Source organism: Desmodus rotundus, chromosome 4 (assembly GCF_022682495.2).
Source record: "Desmodus rotundus isolate HL8 chromosome 4, HLdesRot8A.1, whole genome shotgun sequence".
NCBI lineage: Eukaryota > Metazoa > Chordata > Mammalia > Chiroptera > Phyllostomidae > Desmodus > Desmodus rotundus.
The window spans coordinates 151818864-151841790 of NC_071390.1; the positions used below are offsets into that span (position 1 = coordinate 151818864).

A 22927-nucleotide genomic window follows, 5' to 3' on the forward strand; every position below is an offset into this window, starting at 1 on the left:
TGCCAGTTAGATCCCTAGTCAAGGCACAAGCCTGGGTCGCCGTCCAGGTCCCCAGTAGGGGGTGCACAAGAGGCAGCCACACAGTGATGTTTCTCTCCCTTTCTTTCTCCCTCCCACTCTCTCTAAAAATAAATAAATAAAATCTTTAAAAAATAAAATAATGGGGCACTTGTGCTTGCTTCAGCAGCACTTACGCTCAAATAATGCAGGCATAATGACACAGGTTTCTTTCTGTAAGTAAAACCTCTGATCATAGGGGAAGGCCCTGCACTATCTTACGCACAACTATTGCTGAGATGTCACATTTCTTTCTGGTCCAGTTTCCTTTACTTGGGCCAACAAATATCCCTGCCAGGGTTTCTGAAACATCAGGGTATGTGTCAGGAGAGATGTCACATCTATTTGGTCTCCCAGGACTCAGAGGAAAATTTGGGTGTCCATCTTGTTTAACCTTCTGCCAAAAGAACACACTATTGTAAATGCCCCCATAATTCCTTACCCTTTAACTGAAAAGTTGTAATTATAAGACAAAAGTCACTCAGTTTGTTTTTCTGCTTTCCACCTGCAGCAAGATCTTATTCTCGTCTGAGTACGGGACGTGCACCGAAACTGGCATCCAGGGGATGGCAGGGTCTGCTGTGGGTCTTTTCTTACATTAGCGCTCAAGACATAGTGGCCTTAGCTTCCTTGCATTTCTTTCCATAGTGCCTATTTCATACTTCAGCAGTGGACATGGTTTGTTTCCCATGCTTAATTGACCTGAGCTGGGGAAAATTAACCTAAATAATTAACCTAAATTCTCCTGTCAGTCAATTCTTAAAGCAGTTGACCTGTTTGGGTTGCACTGGTAGATGGCGGCAATCATGCCTCTCTTTTCCTACCTCCCACAGTCCCGAAAACCCTTCCAGGGAGGACGTGGATGGTCATCTGCGCAGCGTGGTGGCCACCCCGAACACCGGCTTTGCTGCTGCTCGGCTTCCTCTGGAGGCTCCTGTACAGAACACAGAGGAGACCAGCTGGGGCTCAGGGGTCATGGAATTGGATGGGATGGTAGCTGGTCCTGCCGTAGCCTCAACTCCCACGTACACACTGACTTTTCCCAGTCAGGGTCTCCTCATTGAACTCGGAAAGAGTTCAATGAGGAACTCTGAAAATTAGCTCCAGGTCAAATATTTCACGCTGGAGGCAATAACATCTATGTACTAACAGAAGGAATTCTTGTAAAAAGTAGAATTGAGCATAACTGTATGCAAGGCACTGGGGCCGAGCACCTCATTGGCACTATATTGAGTCTGCACAATAGCTCCATCAGTAGGCTACTTTTTCTTTTTTTCTTTGTTTCTTGTCTTTTCTCTCTCTCTCTCTCTCTCTCTCTCTCTCTCTCTCTCTCTCTCTCTTAGAAGGAGAGAGGGGAAGAGAGGGAGAGAAACATTGGTCAGTTGGCCCGTAACCCAGGCATGTGCCCTGGCTGGGAATCAAACCCACAACCTTTTGGTCCACCAACTGTGCCATACCAGCCAGGGCAAGGCAACTACTTTTGTTATCCTCTTTTTGCAGAATAATAAATTAAGGATCGATCGTTGACAGGTTGGCTGTAGGTCAGGCAGCTTGTATAGGGTAGACCTGGGATTCAAACCCAGGTATTTGTGAAACCACTGAGCTTCCATATTCACTCCTTCCAATGAGTAAATAAGTAACATGTAAATATAGGCAAAAGGGGTGAGGTGAGGAGAAAGATTTTTATTTAAAGTGATATTTAGAAATTAAACAGTGTATAAAAACTTACAGGCTTTGGAATCAACCTTGTGTTTGGCTCCTCTGCTCCTTGATCAGTCTGACCTCGGGCAGGTTAATGCTCTGTCCACCTCACGGGTGGTGTCGTGAACATTAAATGAGGCGAATGTAAAAGTAGCAGGTGTGCCATAGGGTCTGCCCTAGATAGGACCCAAACATGTGCGATTCTTCATGGGTCAGTTTAAGTACTCCATGTATAAAGATTGTCTTTGTCTTACAATTACATTTATTTATTGTGTTAAAAAGCCCATACTGTAAAGTTTATCACAATTACTTTAAGTGTATAGTTCAGTAGTGTTACGTATATTTACATTGTTATGAAATCTCCAGAAAACTTTCGTTCTCCAGAACTGAAACGCTCTACCCACTAAAGGAGATGCCTTTTTCCCTTTCCCCTCGCCACTGGTCCCGCCATTCTACTTTCCATATACGTAGAGTCGTACATTATTTGTTTGTTTGTTTTTATGACTGGCTTATTTCACTTAGCATAATATCCTCAGTGTTCATCCGTGTTGTAGCAAGTGACAGATTGCCTTCCTTTTCAAGGCTGCCTAGTGTTCCATTACACGTATGTGCCGCCTTGTGTGTATCCGTTCATCTGCCGATGGGCATTTGGGTTGTTTCCACTTCTTGGCTGTTGTGAATAGTGCAGCTGTGAACATGGATGTGCAAATACCCTTCTGAGGCCCTGCCTTCAATTGCAGAAGTGGAATTGCTACATGATGTGGTAGTTCTATTTTTACTTTTCTGGGGAGCCCTTATACTCTCTTCTATGTTGGTTGCACCATTTTATATACAATCCTACCAACTGTGCAAATATGTATTTTATCTTAACCACCAAAGGTGTTTTTAAAAAGTGAGAATGTGATATATGTTAGCTTTAATGTTCTTTGTCATCAAGGTCAAATTTATTAGGAGGAGAAACAGTACTCATAATTTTTAAATGGAATGAATAAAATCTGGCTTCCTGTTCTTGAAGATTGAGATGTTGAAATTAATTACAAATCAGAGGAAAGCAAAATTATATCAGTTGTTCCATCTTTCGGCCTTTTTTTTTTAAATTACAGAGATAAGCCAGAGAATTCAGACCGCTCACCCGGCTGGGCGGCAAGTGATGCTGCACTACCTGTTGCCGTGGATGAACAACATCGAGCTGGTGGACTTAAAACCTTTGCCCGCAGCAAGGCGACATGATGAAGATGAAGATGATTCCTTAAAAGACCGAGAGCTCATGGTGACTAGCAGGCGCTGGTTGCGAGGAGAAGGCTGGGGATCCCCACAAGCCACTGCGATGGTTTTGAACAATCTGATGTACATGACAGCAAAGGTAAGATGGGTCTGTATAGGCAGCTGGCGCACAGAATCACTGAGTTAAGAGTAAACAAGGTTAGAAATAGATGAAGATACTAGATAATCCTGTGATAACTGAACAAGTATGAATTAAAATTTCCTATCTCTAAAAAAAACCTTCTCATCAGATATAAATATCTTCTTGGAGGGGGATTAAAATCATAAGTAATTACAGTCATGCACCGCCTAACGACATGAATACATTCTGAGAGATTCATCGTTGGGCAGTTTTGTTGTTCATGAAAACCAAGGAGTGTTCTGCACAAACCTAGATGGCATGTGGCCCACTACACACCTACCGTCCTGACAGTGGCATAGAAGTATTGCCTGGATGGTATAGGCCGCTGCTCCTGGGCCGCCAGCCCGTACGGCGTGTTACTGTCCACAGCAACATGCGATTAAAGCAGGCAATGAAGAGATACAGTGAACACTAGATGCACGAGGCTGCTGCTGGCACAGCACGGCACACGGTTTCACAGCCAACTTTTTTTAATGAGTAGAAAGAGTGCACTCTAGAATGATGATAAAAAGTGTAGTAAATACATAAGCCAGCAACATAACTCTTTATTGTCATTATCAAGTATTGCACACTCTACGTAATTATATGAGATCTGTCCAGAAAAAGTCTGGCCATTGTTAATATAACCAGAACGGTTTGCGTGACATCGATGTAACCTGGCAGCCGAGGAGAGTGGATTGGAGTGGACAAGTGTGAACAATGATGACTTCACTGTACTAGTCAGTGGGGGAGGTAGACGTTGTTGAGTGAGCATGTGCACCGTGTGGCAGTCACATTCACAATGACTGAGTGGGTAGAGCGATAAATCTGCATCAGATTTTGCATTGAGCTTGAGCATTCCTCCATGGAAACTATTTCATTGATTCAGAAGGCCACAGCTATGGGCAGCTGGTGATTGGCAGCTTCATCACACACTCGTGCATCATGTCTTATGCAGAGTTCTTTTGGCGAAACATCAAATCACCCAGGTGACTCATTCCCCTTCAGCCCAGATTTGGTGCACTGCAACTTCTGGCTTTTTCCAAAACTAAAATCACCTTTGAAAGGGAAGAGATTTCAGAGCATCGATGAGATTCAGGAAAATCCAATGGAGCGGCTGACGGCAATTGAGAGAACTGTGTGAGATCCCAAGGTGCCTACTCTGAAGGAGACTGAGGCATCATTGTCCTGCGTACAATGTTTCTTGTATCTTTATCTTCTTCAATAAGTGTGTCTATTTTTCATATTACCTGGCTGGGTACCTTCTGGACAGACCTCGTAGGTGCAATACTTCTATGCCACTGTCAGCATGGTAGGTGTGTTCACACAAGCATGTCCACAAACGCGTGAGTAACGCATTGTGCTGCCGTGTTACGATGTGATGGCAGCGACATGACTCGGCAATAGGGACTTTTGGTTCCAGTATGATCTTATGGGGCCACCGTCAAGACTATGTGGTACGTGTGTATGGTCTGTCACTGACCAAAACGTCATTATGCGGTGCCTGACTGTAATGTTACTTATGTTCAGATTTGTTGAAAGAAATGATTATTCCTCTAAAGTATGGAAAAGATTAAAGCTGCCTGTAAAAACATTTTCTAATTATTTCATGATGTGACAAGTGTGGTACCTAATAGACAGTCTTCTCTGAAACATTTGCTGTGTTTCCTGCACGTAGTATGGTGACGAGCTGGCCTGGTCGGAGATGGAGAACGTGTGGACCACACTTGCAGATGGCTGGCCGAAAAACCTGAAGATAATTTTGCATTTTTTGATCAGCATTTGTGGAGTGAATAGTGAACCAAGCCTCTTGCCTTACGTATGTATTAAAGTTCATTTAACTATTTTAATATGTACATATTTTTTTAGTGGTGTCTTGTAATGTCAGAATATAGGTATCAGTGGATCAGCAGAGGCAAAGCAGGGCCAGGAAGAGGACAGTCAGAAAAGAGCACATGAACTTACTCACTGGCTCATTTAATGAATATTATTGGCCAGGTGCTCTTGTTTATTGCAGGCCAGGTTCGCTTCTGGCTCTGGGCACATAATCTGATGGGTGATGCAGATTTGACTTATTTTTTATTTATTTAATGAATACATCAGTAATTTAATAAAGTCTAGCCGTGATAAGGGCTACAAAGGAAAACTACAGACCACTGAGAGTGAATAACCTTGGAACCGCCAATGTCTGGGACGGTTAGAGATTACATTCAACAGAAGTGACACTGAAGCAGAGACCAGGAAAATGGAGTTTGCTGGGCAGGTGCTGGCGTTGGGGTATTAGAGCAAGCTGGTAAGTCAGACCTCAGTGTCTGCAGAATCGTGCCCCAAACTTCTGGAAGCGAGGGACAGCTTGGTAAGAGGTGTACAGGGAAGAATAAAATAGTCTCTTCCTTCTAGGGAGGAAAGCAGTCCTTAAATATGCTCAAGTTACGAGAATAGGAACCTATCAAACATGCGTGTGAATATACACAGTTGTGCAAACACATGTGTAGATATAGCTGTCAATCACATGGCAGCATCCCCTAAAAGTATGTTCCACAGAAGACTGTCTCTGCAGAACATTGCCCTGGAACTTCTTACAGATCCTACTTTTTATTTTTTAAGAGTCTTTTTTTTTTTAATTGGTTAGAGAGAGAGAGAGAGAAACATCAAATTGTTGTTCTACTTACTTATGTATCCATTGGTTGATTCTTGTATATGTCAGTGTCACCCCAATAAGTTCAAAAAAGAAAGGAGCCATATTTAATGACAATAATAATGTCTTTTCTTCCTTTTTATTAAATTTATTGGGTTTCACTGGTTAATAAAGTTATACAGGTTTTGGGTGCACAATTCCACAACACACCATGTGTACACTGTGTGGTGTGTTCACCACCCCAAGTCAAGTGTCCTTCCATCACCATTCATCCCCCCTAAATAATTTCTTAATTACCATTTTTTAAATCACTCATTATAGGCCAGGCATGACACAAGTACTTCATCTACATTTTTCATTTAATTCTCAGAATAAACCTGTGAGTTTGGTAAGATTACCGCACTTTTACAGATGAATAAAACAAGGCAGGGACTATAGTCATTTCCTCAAAGTCACACAGCCCTTTAGCATCATCACATAACAGAGCGGGAGTTCCAGCCCAGATCTGTTGGTAAGAAAGGGGTGAAAATTTCTTGGAAATGGCAAAGGAGTTGGGGGGAGGGGCCTCCAGGACTTGACAGGATTGGGGTCGGCAGACTCCACTCACAGGTCTTCATGGTCAGACGGAGCAAAGGCTCAGAGAGGCAGCACTGCTCCTGGAAGGTCAGAGGGGACTGAACAGGAGGACTGGATTCGCAAACGGCGCAGGTCAGATAGACCAGGAGCTGTGGGCAGGGAAGTCAGTTACCGGTGTGCGCATTGTAAGACTTCTGGTGTGATGAGTGAAGTTTGTTGTAAGATTTCCCCAGAGGTTATATGAAGAAGAGTTCCTCACGTGTGTGTGCACATAGATCATCTGGGGGTCTTGTTCTGGTTCCGATTCTGGAGCGGGGGTAGGGCCTGAGATTTAGTATTTGTAGCAAGTTCCCCGATGATGGCTATGCTTCTAGGACCACATTTTGAGTAGTAAGGATAAAAGTATGGGGAAACATACAAATAATGCATCTACTGAAATTTTTTCACTTATTAACTTATACTGTGTACTAGGCATTTTTACAGTGCTTTTATATATCTTAACTTATTTAACCCTAACAGCTATATGAAGTCGGTGCTATTGTCCCCATTTTGCAGAAGGGAAAACTGAGAGTATCTTTCCAGCTTACATAGCTAGTAAGTGTTAGATCCACATTCCAATCCAGGCTGTATAATTTGAGATCAGTTTAGTTCTAGACCCTTTTTTAATCACTGCTCTGTACTGCTGGGTTGAATATAGAGAATAAGAAGGCAGAATAAAAGATAAATCCTGCATTTGAAGGCTGCCTGACTGAAAATAAGAGGAAAACTTGGGATGATATTGATTAAAATTTTTTCCATTAAGAAGTAAACATTTTTATAGGAAAGCAATTATCATTTGCTTTTCCCTAAAAAATGCGAAGGATGTAGGTAATGTTGTGAAAACCATTAATATATCCAGGTCATTCTAATATAGCAGTATAATGTAGAGGGTGAGAGGGAGGATAGTATTTCTACAGCTGATTAATTGATGTCTTAGCGCTGATCAAGGTCGTATTCAAATTTAAAATGGGACTTACTGTGATAAAATTTGTCTCGGCAGACTTATGAAATAAAACTGTTGCTTTTTCTTTTCTGAATGGCTGCTGTGGCAGGTGAAGAAGGTTATTGTGTATTTGGGTAGAGACAAGACAGTGCAGTTGCTGGAAGAACTGGTGAGTGAGCTACAGCTGACCGACCCTGTCAGTTCGGGGGTCACTCACATGGATAATCCCCCCTACTATCGCATCACTTCCAGCTATAAAGTCCCTTCTGTCACCTCAGGTGAGAAGTTAGGTACAACTGATTACCTTGTCTCAACAGAGAAGCTTTCGCTGCTTGTTTATTCTAGCACATGTTTACTGTGTGTAAGCGCCATCAAAACAAAAGCGAACGTGAGTCACGTACTGTCGCTAACTTGATAGTATTTTGTAAATCCTCACATGAGTAGAGAAATTTGACAGTGTAAGGATTTTTAATATTACAAAGGGAAAGAAACACTTTCCCATGCTTATTTAGAAGCAGAATATAGATTTTTATACCCTTATGTTCATTTTAATGAGTAAATGTAAAATACAGAAAATGCTTACTTTTTGAAATTTTACTCTAATTCTATATTTAATTTTTGAACAAATATTGTATATAGTATTCAATTTTATGAGTGTATGTAGAGGGTCCAGCAGAACTAAGGCCTGCTTGAATGTGGTTGATAGGGTAATAATATGGCTGTAATAATTTATAGATTTAATATGAACATTTCACCTAAAATGTCATATGGTGTGTTTAAGTGTGACATTGTTATGTTACAGAGTTACATGCTTATGATTTTGTAATAAAAGATTCTGTAATAAAAAGGGGGTGTTATTTTTGCCAGACCCTGCACATATACACATATATTGTGGTTATTATAATTTTGGCATATTAATAACACCTGTATAATTAGAAATCTTTTATATCTTTATAATTTGCTTTTTGTCATCTATTTTTATCTCAGACTTTTTGTTGTACTTACTTAGGGGATTTCTAATAATGCTTCTATTGAATTTTCTGTATCTGCAAGAATGTTTTTATTCCAAAAAGTTTTTTTTTATTTAATTAGAATTTCTTCAGGAATGCTCTGTTCATGTTTCATGGTTGACCTATCTACTTCTCCACCTGATAAAGTTTTCTTCTCCCCGCCAAAGTTCCTATTTTCTCTAGATTGCTGCTTGTTTTGATTTGTCTTGGTAAAAGCTTTCCTCAAAAGCCTACCAATTCTAGGTCTGTCTTTTCACAAAGAGTGGAGTACTAAAAAGCGGATTGGATGTCCTGTAGGTGTACACAAAACGGACTGACTCTGTCATTCCATATACAGTGATCTCATTGATGCAGGTGTCTCCAGGTCCTTCTCTTGCACTAAGCAGATTACCCAGACGAAACTACTAGTCATTGTGTGAAGTAGAGGGTTAGGGGTGTGTGTAGATACACGCAGACACACAACATAGTCTCCGAGCCGTCTCGTAGCCCCACAGGGTAAGAAGATTGCAGGGGGCACAGCCTCAGATTTTAGTATGTATGTTCTCAGTGATGCCCCTATTCCCAGTGAAGTACTTCCTCCCTCAACGGGACATGGTGTGTGCCCTAGTCCGGACACCTGGTTTAGTCTCAGGAGGTAGGGGGTTAGACCTTGGGGACCAGCTGCAACTGAAATAGATTTTCAACTGATCCTGCCATGTTTAGCACCACCTTCAACCCCTGCTCCCTTCCAGAAGTACTTGACGCCACTCATTTCTGAGCCTTTTCTAGGTTCAACAACACAGATGTGACAGCGTCTTGGTTTTCCTCACTACCAGCTTAGGATTCAGCCTTAACACAATTGACTTCTTGCCCATTTGTTTTCCGGCAGCAAAATTTTGTCCTTATTGCCACGTAGGTCATGATGAGTACATTCCTTTTTTAAAAATTACTTTGCTCTCATGCTAGTGGAGTTTTGACATCTGTAATCTGATGTCTTTTTTCCTTATTGAGTTATCCTGGTTTTCACATGCACAGCTAATACTTTATTTGTGCTTACAGGAACTACTTCCAGCAGCAATACAATGGTAGCTCCCACCGACGGCAGTCCTGATAACAAGCCCGGAAAAGAGACGGTTGAGGAGAGGTGAGCACTTCTCTGCTTGCCATCAGCCTTTCGGTTTGACAGATACTGATTGTCCTCAGAGTAAATGATAATTTCTGCATTGGAATATATAGTTCATGGTGTTAGAATTCTGGTGAAAAAAATATATTCCCATTTTAGAAATTTTCCACGTTGGCTCTTTCAACATCAAAGATGCCGACAGGCTAGACTTTTTTATATGCTCTAAGGCACAGGCGGCAAACACAAGGCCCAAGGGCTGAATCTGGCCCTCCACCTTGTTTTATCTGGCCCGGCACCTTGTTTCTACCTGGCAGCAGCGCCGAGCTCCTTGCCCCTAGTTAAGGAACAGTTACATTTGTATACTCCTAAAATTACATTCGGCCCTTTGAAGGCAACCCCGAGGCTGATGTGGCCCCCAGTGAAAATGAGTTTGACACCCCAGTGGTCTAAGGGATGAATAGAATTGGTGGAGTATGGTCAGCCACTAATTGTATGGCTTACACTTTTAAACTTTTCAAAATGGATATTTATTCTTGCTATTAAAATAGGTTTCACCAGAATATTATTATCACAACAATTTAAGAAAAATCTTCATGTAGAAATAATTGACTTAAAAGCTTAAGCTTTTGAATTGTGAGGTGGAAGTTAATACAGATCATGGTAAACTTCTGTTAATATTTTGGAAACTGTGTGCTTATTTAAACATGGAAAGTGTGACATAAAGTGCAAGTACTGTTTTGCTGTGAACTGTGACTAACTACAATGATCATTCCCGTAGCTATGTGCACCTAGACATCTACAGTGGACTAAACAGTCATTTAAATCGTCAGCATCACAGACTAGAATCTCGATACAGTAGCAGCTCTGGAGGATCTTACGAAGAAGAAAAAAGTAGTAAGTTCCAAATGTTTTTTTTATAACTACAATGGCAAGATGTTTTATTAATTCTATCAGTGCTAATATATTCTTCCAGTAAATTTTTTTTCTTTTTTTTAAAGATTTTATTTATTTATTTTTAGAGAGAGGGGAAGGGAGAGAGAAAGCGAGGGAGAGAAACATCAATGTGTGGTTGCCTCTCACATGCCCCCCAGAGGGGGACCTGGCCTGCAACCCAGGCATGTGCCCTGACTGGGAATCGAACCAGCAACCCCTTGCTTTGCAGTCTGGCGCTCAGTACACTGAGCCACACCAGCCAGGGCGAGTGAATTGTTTTTAAGGAGAGTATTTAACTGCCACTAGTGGTGTTCCAACACAACCTGAAATATCTTGATTTTAAGAAACAGTACAGCGGGGGGGGGGGGGGGGGGGGGCATGGTTTAAAAGCCCAGGTTCCCTGCAGATAAATTAAAAGGAAGTTAAGAATTAGTTCCCTGAAAGCATCATGGAACTGACACTGGCAACAGGCTGCTTATTTAAAGAGGCTTGCTCTTCATGGACTCCGTTTATTAGAGTTCTCCCTTGCAATGCAGAGTGAATAATCTACCCAAGTTTGCTGTCACACTGGGGTAGGGTCAGGTAGAAGCCCACGCCTTCAGACAGGGAAGGGACCCTGAGGATGATCTGGTTCAATCTCCTCATCGTGCACATGATGGAACTGAGGTCCAGAGAGGTTAAGTGACTTACCCATGTCACACAGAATTCACATTTCCTGGTGGCATTTTTTGCCACGCCCGCAGCCCTACTGGGGTAGAGCAGATTTCCTATTAAGATGGGTTTGTGTTGGCCCTCTCTCAGGAAACTCAGAACTGAGGTGCTTACCAGAAGGCCCATGTGACAAGGCAGCTTTACCTGTCACGTGGTTACGCGGCTCGGGCGTCAGTTACGGGATCATGAGGAAGTGCTGATGTAGTTTCACTTTGACATGAAGGACAGAACCTGAATTGATACCTCTTTTTCTCTCTGATTTGCTTAATTTAATAATATCTATGCCAGGTCTTCCTAGTAAACAACTGTCAAAATGGTAGGGAATTATTTTTATCACTTAACAATGCTATAAATAGTTGGTGTCTTACTAGAGTTTGCTTATATTGGCAGAAAATAGATGGTGTAGAAAATGAGATCATTTTATTTTGATAGGTGACTCAATGCCACTTTATTCTAATTGGCGACTGAAAGTGATGGAGCATAATCAAGGAGAGCCACTACCCTTCCCACCAGCTGGAGGCTGCTGGTCGCCACTGGTGGATTACTTGCCTGAAACGTCATCACCTGGATTACCTCTTCACAGGTGGACTACAGCCTCATTCCTGTCTCATACGAGCCAAATTCTGCGTGACACTTTGAGCTTTCTTTATGCTATCTGAGAACACAGAATAAAAGCCATCTTCTTTCTTTAAACACTGCAACAAATTAGATCACCGTGTTTAGATTTTAAGAAATCTAAACACTCAGAATTCTAACTGTACATGATTAATACTATTAAATGTAATTGTGCTGCTGCTTTTCTGGGTGTCTGGCATAGTTACTTGACCTTTCTGGGACCCAGTTACTACATCTGAAAAATAGGATTTGATGGTAGTAGACACTATTATTTGGAGTTAAATTGAATTTTACTGAACAGAATCATGGTAAATTGCATTTTTTCAAAATTTATTAATGCATCAAACATGTATTGAACACCTACTATGTGGCAAGCAGTGTGTTAGGTCTTAGGGTTGCAGATGAAGAAAATATGGCCCTTGGCTTCAAGGAGCCCTTAGCAGATGGTTTTTTTCTAAAACTATCACTTAATTGTTTCTTAGGCTGTATTTCTTTTCCTCTATTTTTCTTTAGAAGTTGTATTTTTTCCGTAAAATACAGTATGAAAGTCTTCAGGCGATTCGCATAGGAGTCCGTCTAGGTTCACTCTGGTAAAACAGTGATAATACTCTCGTTTGTCGTAGGTGTAACATAGCAGTGATCCTGCTGACTGATCTGATCACTGATCACAGTGTGAAGGTGGAGTGGGGAAGCTACCTCCATCTTCTTCTTCATGCAATATTTCTAGGTAAGATTTGATCCTCATTCTTTCATTTTTTATTGTTGTGCTAATTGAGCCAAAGTTTCTACATGTTTGTTTCTGTTTTGTGTGTGTGTGCTATTTCCATGACAGTTTTTACTGTGATTCTTGGTCTTGGGGGTGTTACCCCCATTCCGAACTTACGGCCCCTCCCTCTGCACCCACAGATACACGGGCCCTCTAGCAGGAAAGATTCTGTAGCTGTAGCAAGAGTCAAGTTAATTTACCTCTGGGGTTGGAAACTTTCAGAGTGGATGGAAACTTGAATAGGGTTCTGAGTGTTTCCCAGAAGGCGACTGGACTGTGGACGGTCTGATTCTCACAGCTGAGCCTCCGACGTGCCTTCTGCAGCGAAGGGTGGCGTCCAGCAAACCAGCACTGCCCTTGTTGCTCGTAGGCTCGGTGCCTTGAAGCAGGTCAGGGTAGCCATCTTCTCCGAAGTTTCCCGACAGGCACATTTGTACGTGCATTACTTGGTTCCTTTGGTAATCAGGCCTCTGCTGGCTTTCTGTGGTGTGCTGGGCACAAAGGGTGTTTGCCTTTTTAAACCCGTTTACACCTAGTGTTAGGTAACAGAGTCAGTTCTAAGATTGCTACATTTGGACATAAAACACACTGCAAACTTACTTTGATCTGCCAGGTTCTGTAGGACCGTAGGCTGTTGTGAAAGGGTGCACAAACCATACACCAATTAAAAAGCTCATGTAGTGTATCTTCCCCCACATATTTCATTTAATTCCTGCATTTCTTTAAAATACGAGTTTGGTAGCAAGAATACTCATTATTTCTCTTTATTGATAGCTATTTGTTCTTTTTAGGGTTTGACCACTGCCACCCTGAGGTGTATGAACATTGTAAGCGCCTGCTTCTGCACTTACTAATAGTGATGGGATCCAACAGTAACATCCGCACTGTTGCCTCGGTCCTTCTCAGGAACAAGGAGTTCAACGAGCCCAGGGTGCTCACTGTCAGACAAGCTGCACACTTAGATTACACTCTCACAGGTACTCGAAAGAGGGTCTGTACTGTATTCATGTGGAATCGTGCAGTAGAGGAAATTAAACAGATAAAAGTTGAAATACTCGAGCACATTTTTTAAAATGTAGTTTTATTATTTTAAGTACCATTGACATTTTTTATTGAGCAGTAGAAGAAGGGATTAAATTTGGAGTAACCAAGTCTGTATTGCCTTGGAGGATCTTTGACATGGAAATTTTAAGTTCTGAACATGTAAGTTCAAGGTATAATGAAAGAGTGCTTAATTTATTAAGCACTAGTTATGAAAAAGATGTTGAACTTTATTGCAGTTTTTTTATTCACTTGATTATATACATTGCATTTTAAATGTTATGCACTTTTATTGTATCACTTGCTCAGATATCTTTATTAAACTTTGTAACTAAAAAAAATTTTAATAAATAAAATGTTATATACTTTGAAGTATATTAAGTTCCAAATCACACATCTTGAAGTACTGAGATCCAAATTAATGAAACTTTAATATAAAATTTATTTCACTGTTGATATAAATAATTTTTTACTTTGAAAGTTATATTTATTTCTGTCCTAATAGCCATAACTTATTTATTCCATTCATCAGTGTCCCTGGGTTAATAATAGATGGTCTAGAAGATAATTGTTTTTAAAACCTGAAATGAAATTACTTTTTAAGTTGAAACCAAGTTATGTACTGAATATCTTATACTTAGTGAAACAACAATTATTAGGGAATTTATTCACCGTTAAGACTACAATTAAAAAGGAATGGAGTGAAGTTTACTGCCTTTTTATGTTAAAGCATCTTTATTCAAAAGGTGTCTGTTTCTGTTTGTTTTTAAGGCTCCTTTTGCCAATTTGTAAAGATGGGTATTAATACAATAATAACCTTCAAAATTATTTAATAATTGATATAAATATTACAAATAGAATTTAAAATTGCCTTCTTTAAAGAAAACTAATCAGAAGGTATAGACTCCTTTCCATAAGAAATTAAAAAATCTGTTCACACCACAGAAATGTGACTGACTGAATAAATGTTGAAGTATTGATACTCTGAAATATTGGGAAAACTGCTGCTTCCACCTTTCATCAGCAGATGGCACCAGAGGCCTGTACAGTAAATTCAAATATTTGGCCAAAAATGCGTTTATTTTTTTCCATAAAATAAAAGACACATTTTTTATTTTCACCAGTAACTTCATTAATTTGTATATTTTGAGTGTGTCGGCTGTCTCCTGCATAGTTTAATGCTGATTGTTCTCAGTTAATATCTTGATTTGATTGCTGTCAGCTTCAACTGGTCTGACCGTGCATGAAACTTCGCACACCACTTCTGACATATTTGGTCAGTCATAGCACCTTCTCCATACTCTGCACAAATCTTTTTTTTTTTTTTTTGCATTTTTACCTTTCTTGAAATAATAAAGCATAATATGCTGGAAATGTTGCCTATTTTCTTCCATCTTCATATTAAAATGGCTACACAAAAATTCACCAATTTTGATAAGTTTTTTTTAAATCACGTTGCTTTGACAGCTGTCACAATACAGTCTCACAAAATTGCTTTGAATGAAGTTAAAGACAGTGAAGCACTATTAGAGCCATCTTATGGAAAAAAACAAATGAACTTTTTGGCCGACGCAGTAGTTACATTAATAATAGGCTGTGAAATAACGTTTGCCCCAAAACCTCACTTGGTGTAATTTGGTGCTTATGAGGCCCTGAGAGAAGGAGCGCTGAGTCCCTCCCATGTCCCATATAATCTGTAAGGAATGCTAGTTCAATTTAATAAATATGGTGTGAGATTCTCTTATGTGTGGTATTTATGGCCATCTTTCTCTTTCAGCGGGTGTTAGTGATTTTATACCTGATTACCAGCCCTCCCCTATGACTGACTCAGGGCTTAGCTCAAGTTCTACCTCTTCTAGTATCAGCTTAGGAAACAACAGCACGGCCATTTCCCATCTGCACACCACTATCCTCAATGAGGTCGACATCCCAGTGGAGCAGGACGGGAAAGTCAAAACCCTCATGGAATTCATTACCTCAAGGTAAAGTTGCACCTCTGGTCATTCCGGCAGCAGACATGTTTAGGTCGTTCTTTCACTTATCAGCTGCAGGGAACCCTATTTTTTTTTTTCCTGAAGTGCCATTGATCGGACCGGTTTGTATTGTGCGACATTAATAAGATTGTGGTGCACCAAAGACTTCCTTCCTTTGCCTTCACACCATTATACCTGAGAAGGACCTTCATTGTGTCTGGATTCCAAGCGCCCAAAGAGAATACTGTGTTATGCAAATATATATCCCACTTCCGTTAGCTGCTTCACCAATAAATCATCATATTTATTTGTGGCGTACTCTTTGCAAGGCACTGTAAGTGAAGAAGAAACATAGATGGGAGAACGGGGCTGGTATTCCACAGCAAGAGCACAATCTCAGGGGCATGAGAAACCAAACCTCATCCGGAAATGGTGAGAAGTCCGGTCTGGCTGTAGCACTGCGGAAAGAGTTTCTGCAGGAGAAAGCTTGGGAGAATCCACACTGGAGGGCCGTGAAGTGTGGGCCCCCCAGGTTATAGATCTTTATCTTTCGAGAAAGGAGACATCACTGGTAATCTTTGAGCTGAATGGGGAAGGTGGGAGACTCAATTAGGTAAATACGCTGAGAAACGCAGCCGCTTAGGAATGTATAGGATGGAAGACACTAGAGCAGCGCACCCTCAGACAAGGGCACTTCGGGCTTAACCCTTACTGCCGAAGGTGGTGGCATTGACAATGCCAAGACAGTTTAAAGAAAGAGTCAATCGGACCTTATTCTGTCTAAACTTCCCCTAGTAAATTATTTACTGTGCATTAACAGTCTAAATGCAGTCTCGCCTCTACAAATACAATGGTTTGGCCTGGAACCCAGAAGCGGTAACCAATACTCTTCTCGCTTGGCAAAATTTGTCACCTTTTCCTACTGACTACCTGCGAGAGAATTTGACTACTGATGGAAGACCGGAGGGATATGTAACCCAGGTCTCCCTGTACCGGCTGCAGCTCAGTGCTTCTCCGTGTAATAGTCCTAGTGGCTGTGCAACTGTGACGTGCTCCTTGGTGTATTCACGCCCTAGCCATTCTGACTGCAAAGGTGTGTTTTAGGCCAGTACAAGTAAAACCGTTCATATAAGTTAAAAACCAGGAGAATTACATCTGTCCTCTTTTTCAGAAAAAGAGGGCCCCTTTGGAACCATGAGGACGTGTCCGCCAGGAACCCTAGCATAAAGAGTGCTGAGCAGTTAACGACATTCTTGAAACACGTGGTTGCTGTTTTTAAGCAGTCAAGCTCAGGTATCGTCCGTATTTACTTTCCAGGAGATACGTTAATGTGTTACCAGAAGTCAAAAGTTCTGGTAATGTAGCAAAAAGTTGACAATTGAGATGTGTAAAATAAAAGGTGTTAGACAGGCTTTCTTTTTTAACTTATTAGCAATAATAAATTTGTTTGGAGAAAAATTTACTACTTAAAATAAGAAAGCTACTTGCGACATCTGGGGTACTTAGTTTCGTCCTTGATGACATCATAAAATTATACAATTGTGTAATATGAAAAAATTATATTAAAGAATATATGTACAGTTGACAAACTTAAAAAATGTTTTATGCGGGTATAGGTTTCTATGATGTAAAGTTTTACACATTCTGAAAATTGTAGTAAAAATGTAGGTGTCTAAAGCAGTGGTTCCCCGCTGGTGGCAGCATTGTCCCTCGGGATGTTTAGCAATGTCAGAAGATGTTTTCGTCACAATTGGAGGGCAGGGGCAAGTGGTTACTACTGGTGTGTGGTTGGGTAGAGGCTAGGGATGCTGCTGAACATTGCGTACTGCTTGGGGCAGCCCTCGCAACAAAGAATTATCCGACTAAAATGTCAATCGTGTAAGGGTGAGAAACGCTGTTCCTAGCATTACTTCCCTGAAGATTAGAATGAGGAGTCATCTAAAATGCAAATGCAGCTTCATGAGAAGCAAAAGCATTGACTCATAAAATGTGAGTGCCCCTAGGTACTGCGCCAGGCACTGGGTTTTAAACAGTTAGCCTCTGACTATAACCCCTACCTTCTGAAAAACAAGAACCACTTACTTGCTCCCTTTCTTTTCACAGAAGGAATTCACTTGGAACATCATCTTAGCGAAGTTGCTCTGCAAACAGCACTTTCTTGTTCTTCCCGACACTACGCTGGGAGATCCTTTCAGATTTTCAGGGCCCTAAAGCAGCCTCTTTCTGCAGCTACCCTTTCCGATGTTCTCTCCAGACTCGTCGAAACTGTGGGAGATCCAGGAGAAGACGCACAGGTATTTCATTAAATTTGTTCATCAGTTACTGACCATCTTCTTGTAGTCAAGGACTTAGTGCCATATGGGTCACTGTAGGTAGGCCAAGTTCATGGTCATACATAGGGAGTTATTAATGTCATGTTAACAAAGTTTAGTGTTTAATATTTAATAACTTCAGTGCCTTTCAGAGAAAGCTTTACCTTTATACTCATACACACACAGAGCTCTGGACGGTAGAGATAAGAAGGTAGAAAGAGATAAGAAGTTAAATTTAAACATAAAGTAGAACATTAAATTTCATTTTTAACGTAAATTAAGTGAAATATTGCAACAGAGAACCCATGTCCCTGTTGCACCATTCTGGACACTGGGGATATGATGTGAATAGGACAAAGTCCCTGGCACGCCGGAGCTCACATTCTGTTGGGGACGTAAGCCTAGTCTGGTCCACCAGTCATAGACAGCACAGTTTTACTGGTGATAAATGCTATGACAGTAGTAACGGAGAGTAACAGGTCAAAGAGTGACAGGAAAGAGGGAGTGATTTCGGAACCCATGCTTAAGAAGTGACTCCTGTGGTAACTGGGGAAGGTCATCCACCAGAGGGAAATAGGACTGGGAAGTGAAAAGGCCCTGAGGCAGAGGCTGTTGGCTTTTCTGAAGGCCTTCAAGCAAACTCGTGTCTCTGGAGTTGTTGGGTGGGGATATCCAGAGGCAGGAGGCTGGGGAGGTGGCAGGTCTAGATCCTGTGAGGCCTAGGAGGTGCTGGGGAGAGGTGGGGTTACTCTGAATTGATGGGAAGCCACTCCCGGGTTTTGAGAGCAGGGTGATAGGTATGACTTGCTTTTCAAAAACTCACTCTGGGGGCCAGGTAGAGTTTTTGAGGGGCAAGAGTGAAAGCAAGGGGGTGTCTTCTAGCAGGTTGTTACAAGAGTCCAAGCAGAAGTGCTGGCAGCTTAGATTAAGCTAGGGAGATAGAGAAAAAAGGTCAGATTTAAGGTACATTAAAAGTAATGTTTTCAAGACTTGCTGATAGATTCAGTTTAGATGCAATTTTAGGTGACTGGTGGTGCTATTATAATCAATTTATGCCATTAATTTAATGAGTTTTCATCAGTCAGCAAGATCATGTTGCTTAAGAGCTTAATCATTTTGTAATGTTAATGGGGAGTTTGTTCTATTTTTAAATCTCACCAGGAAGTCCCTTGCAGTTTCTTTTTTCCAGAGCATAATTAATTTAAGTCTGCCCTTTTTTCTAGGGATTCGTGATTGAGCTTCTTCTCACATTGGAATCTGCAATTGATACTTTGGCTGAAAGCATGAAGCATTATGATCTTCTTTCTGCCCTTTCTCAGTAAGAATTTAAACCAGGCAACCTGTAGATTTGTATACAGAACGTCAGTGGCTAACATGGATGACTATTATACTGTATTATTCCAATACTCGTAGTGAGAATGATACCAAAGAGTTCAGATGCGTTACCAGGGGAAAATGAGTCTCAGACAGTGAGGATGCCTGAAAGTCACAGAGCTACTAAGTGGCAATGCTGTGCCCCTTCTGTCCTAGTCTGAGATGTGCTTCACTGACAAGTTCCCTTCAGGCCACATTCAGCATCCCACCTGTCCCCACTGCGAGCCAGGCCCCTCGGACTCACGTTGCACGTGTGTTCCTTCTCCCTGGAACTGCCTCCCTCCTTCTTTCCCTCCATTGCAAACCCTGAATTGACGTATCCTTCATGTCCCATCTCAAGTGTCACCTCATGGCTAAGCTTTTCTAACTGCCCCAGGGAAGAGCTACTTATTCCATCCTGTGGGTTCTTACAGTATTTTCTTTATATTTTAATAACAGCAATCAACAGACTATAAATGGATCCATGTATATATCACTCTCCCCCAATAGGTTTTATCAAATATTCCTCACGTTTTGCCATACTGGTGGCACATGTAAGGTAGAATGCATTCTGTAGTTATTTTTCAGTCAGTGATAATTGAATGTGCAGGAGGAGAAATCAAAAAATTAACTTTTGAGCTTGCTTCTTTTGGAAGGAGTGTGCATCAAACCTAATGTTTGCTAAATCCCAGAGCGCAGTTATCTGTGATTTCTACAGAAGAATTTTCACTTCCTCTCATAGCTTATCCAACTCAAAGGAAACAGTTGGCACAGTACAAAAGATCCTGTTGTACATTTTGTTTCAGTATGGAAGGGAGAACTCAAATTTGATTAAGCAAAGTCAGATGCACCTAAAAATGATTTTCCCTGGTAACAGTTAACCGTTTTTCTGTGTTTCCTATAGTTAAATTAATGTAGCAAAAGAAATGATTCGTGCATGCATTCGTCTTTTCTTTTCTTTTTTGAAGAACCTCATATCATGATCCCGTCATGGGAAACAAGTATGCAGCTAACAGGAAAAGCACTGGACAACTCAACCTAAGCACAAGTCCCATTAGTAGTAGCGGTTATTTGGGATACAACAGCAATGCAAGAAGTAACTCTTTGAGGTTAAGTTTAATTGGTGACCGAAGAGGTGACCGGCGGCGGAGTAACACACTGGATATAATGGACGGACGGATAAGTCATAGCAGCAGTTTAGCGAGGACTAGAAGCCTTTCCTCTCTCCGAGAGAAGGGGTTGTATGATGTGCAGTCCACTACTGAGCCTGCCAGCCTGATGGCCACCATCTTCTGGATAGCGGCATCTTTATTAGAATCGGATTATGAATACGAATACCTCCTGGCTCTCAGACTTCTGAACAAACTGCTTATCCATTTGCCTTTGGATAAATCAGAGAGTCGAGAGAAGATTGAAAATGTACAAAGCAAATTGAAATGGAATAATTTTCCAGGCCTTCAACAGCTCTTCCTTAAGGGTTTTACCTCAGTGTCCACACAAGAAATGACCGTGCACCTCCTCAGCAAGCTCATCGCTGTCTCCAAGCACTCCCTGGTCGACCCTTCCCAGCTGTCAGGTAATGCGAGCGGGATTGCTCCTGCTCTGTGCTTTCGGTGGAGTGAAATGCAAACTAATCATTGGTTTGGAAATCTACTAATTTTTGCTTTTCTACAGTTTCAGTTTTTTAAATATGTGAGAGAGCTGAAGTTCTTTTGTAGAAGCAAAAAACATAAAAAAGGAACTTAAGAAGATCAAGTGCCCCAGGAAATAAAAAGGAATTGGTTTCTGTGAACCATTAAAGAAAATACCTTTAACTTTTAAAAGGATGTACAATTAAATTGGTTATTGTTTGCTTTCTTTCTTTCTTCTTTTTTTTTTTTTTGATAGGCTTTCCTCTTAACATCCTTTGCTTGTTGCCTCACTTAATTCAGCATTTTGACAGCCCAACTCAGTTCTGCAAAGAAACAGCTAGCCGGATAGCAAAGGTAAGCAAACGTTACGCTGAAAGATGGCACTAGGGGGAGTTTTCCTAGAGTTTGTCTTTGGGGGGCTCTTTCTACTGTCACTTACTTTGTGAACTTCACATCTCAACTTTCGTTCTTTTTATGCATATAAGGAAATTAAATTACAGCCGCTCAAAGGACGGTGAACAAAATTATCTTGTTAGAGTAATACTCCTCTGAGTCTGAGTACTTTTCTGCTCCGTTTCCCTACTTTATCCTCTCTACGTCTCTGGCAGTTTCTAATTCATTCACTTACTCAGTAGCAGATATTTACTGAGCACTGGGTTAGGCGCTGGAAGTACAAAGATCAAGTAGAAGGAATACTTACCCCTTGGGCCTTAGGGTGAGGATGAAATCAAGAAAGGAGACAGTCACCGCAGAGTCTGTTAAGTCCAGCGAGAGGGCAGAGTTCGCTAGGGGCACATAAAGCAAAATATTCCTCTGGGAAATCTTATCGAAGCTGACGATGAAGGCTGAATCAGAATAACCAAAGTAAGATCCCTGGGTAGGAAACAAGGAGCCTGAGAGTAGAAGTTTTCTAAGCGGAAGAAATTGCATGTGCAAAGGCCCTGAGGAAGGAGACAGACTATATATATTGGAGTTCTGAAAATCCTCTGTTTATGTTTGCCCTTTTCCTATTAATACTTTCTTCATCTTTTCTCTTTGTTCCCTTCATTTCTTTTCTTACTTACTTGCCCCTCCACTCCCACTGGAGAGTTCTGAAATAGAAATACAGCTATTTTTAAATCATCTGTTAACATTTGTTTAAAAGTGTTACAGCTCTTGATCTTAATTTTAAGAGAATATGACTGACATACAAAAAATATTTAATAGAACATTGCTATTGATTGCATTTTTTCCTGTTGCTTCCATTTTTAATTGTATTTCTAAATAAATTAGATAAGGAGAGATCCTTAACATAATTATTTTGAAAGCACATATTCAAAAAGGAGAGCCATTATTATAGTTGATGGAACATATCTCAGTTTTGAAAATGATAATTTGCCTTAAGAAAAGAAAACCCAGCAAAATGTGTTTGTATTCATGAAATCTAAGAGTGATATGAAATAATTTAAAATAATTTTCATTTTACTATTCTAATAACACATCACAAAATGTAAACAAGTTTCCTTTTTTTAATGAGGGATAAGAAAGAAAATATTAGGGGAAAAATATATTGGCTTACTTTAGGATTTCAAGAAATAAAAGCGTAATTCCCTAATAAGGACAGTAGGAGCTTTTGAAAGCATCAGCGTGAGCTCCGTGAGTGGTAACTAGCCTGCCCCTGCACACGCTGCCCCGGAGTGAGGAGCGTGGCCCCGAGGGCCTTGACTGCTCGAGTGTCAAGCCTCGTGTCATAATGAGGCAAAGAACAGGAAATTCCAAATATCTTTTTCTTTTTAAGAAATAAAATATATGGCTTTCCTTGAGTCATAAATTGTTTTTTAAGTCTGTTCTCTTCCTTTTGACAAACACTCAGAAGTTCCATCTGTATGCTTTTAGCAACCTGCAGGATATGAATTAAATTGATTTCTTAATTATTCTCTCATTTAAACTGTTGAGAGTAATTTTCTGCCATTTATGTGCTTCCTCATTATGCAAATATCTCTGGTTCTACTGTTTGCGCCTTTGGAGAGCATAGAATTTCAAAATGAGGCAACCACTTAGGACAAATATTGTCCTTTTTAGCTGTTCATTCTGGCAGAAATAATGTGCTAAAAATATTTGTTATAACACACTCTTTGGTTCAGATTTTAACCTGGTAATTCA

At 40.7% G+C, this 22927-nt stretch overlaps 1 protein-coding gene across 17 annotated transcripts in view; it reads left to right on the forward strand.

The window, feature by feature from the left end:
* FRYL (FRY like transcription coactivator) overlaps positions 1 to 22927 on the forward strand; it is a 230826-nt gene that overhangs the window by 170108 nt on the left and 37791 nt on the right. For all 17 annotated transcript variants that reach the window (XR_008426718.2, XM_053922995.1, XM_053923001.1 and 14 more), the window contains 14 exons: positions 2862 to 3121; positions 4821 to 4961; positions 7448 to 7616; positions 9387 to 9471; positions 10229 to 10341; positions 11527 to 11677; positions 12333 to 12436; positions 13267 to 13452; positions 15294 to 15498; positions 16661 to 16782; positions 17593 to 17783; positions 19025 to 19119; positions 20123 to 20730; positions 21042 to 21139. Coding sequence is in view for 16 of the 17 variants with exons in the window: in XM_053922995.1 (XP_053778970.1) it covers positions 2862 to 3121; positions 4821 to 4961; positions 7448 to 7616; positions 9387 to 9471; positions 10229 to 10341; positions 11527 to 11677; positions 12333 to 12436; positions 13267 to 13452; positions 15294 to 15498; positions 16661 to 16782; positions 17593 to 17783; positions 19025 to 19119; positions 20123 to 20730; positions 21042 to 21139 (2528 nt within the window). In the remaining variant the exon portion in view is untranslated. The remainder of the gene's footprint in view (positions 1 to 2861; positions 3122 to 4820; positions 4962 to 7447; positions 7617 to 9386; positions 9472 to 10228; positions 10342 to 11526; positions 11678 to 12332; positions 12437 to 13266; positions 13453 to 15293; positions 15499 to 16660; positions 16783 to 17592; positions 17784 to 19024; positions 19120 to 20122; positions 20731 to 21041; positions 21140 to 22927) is intronic.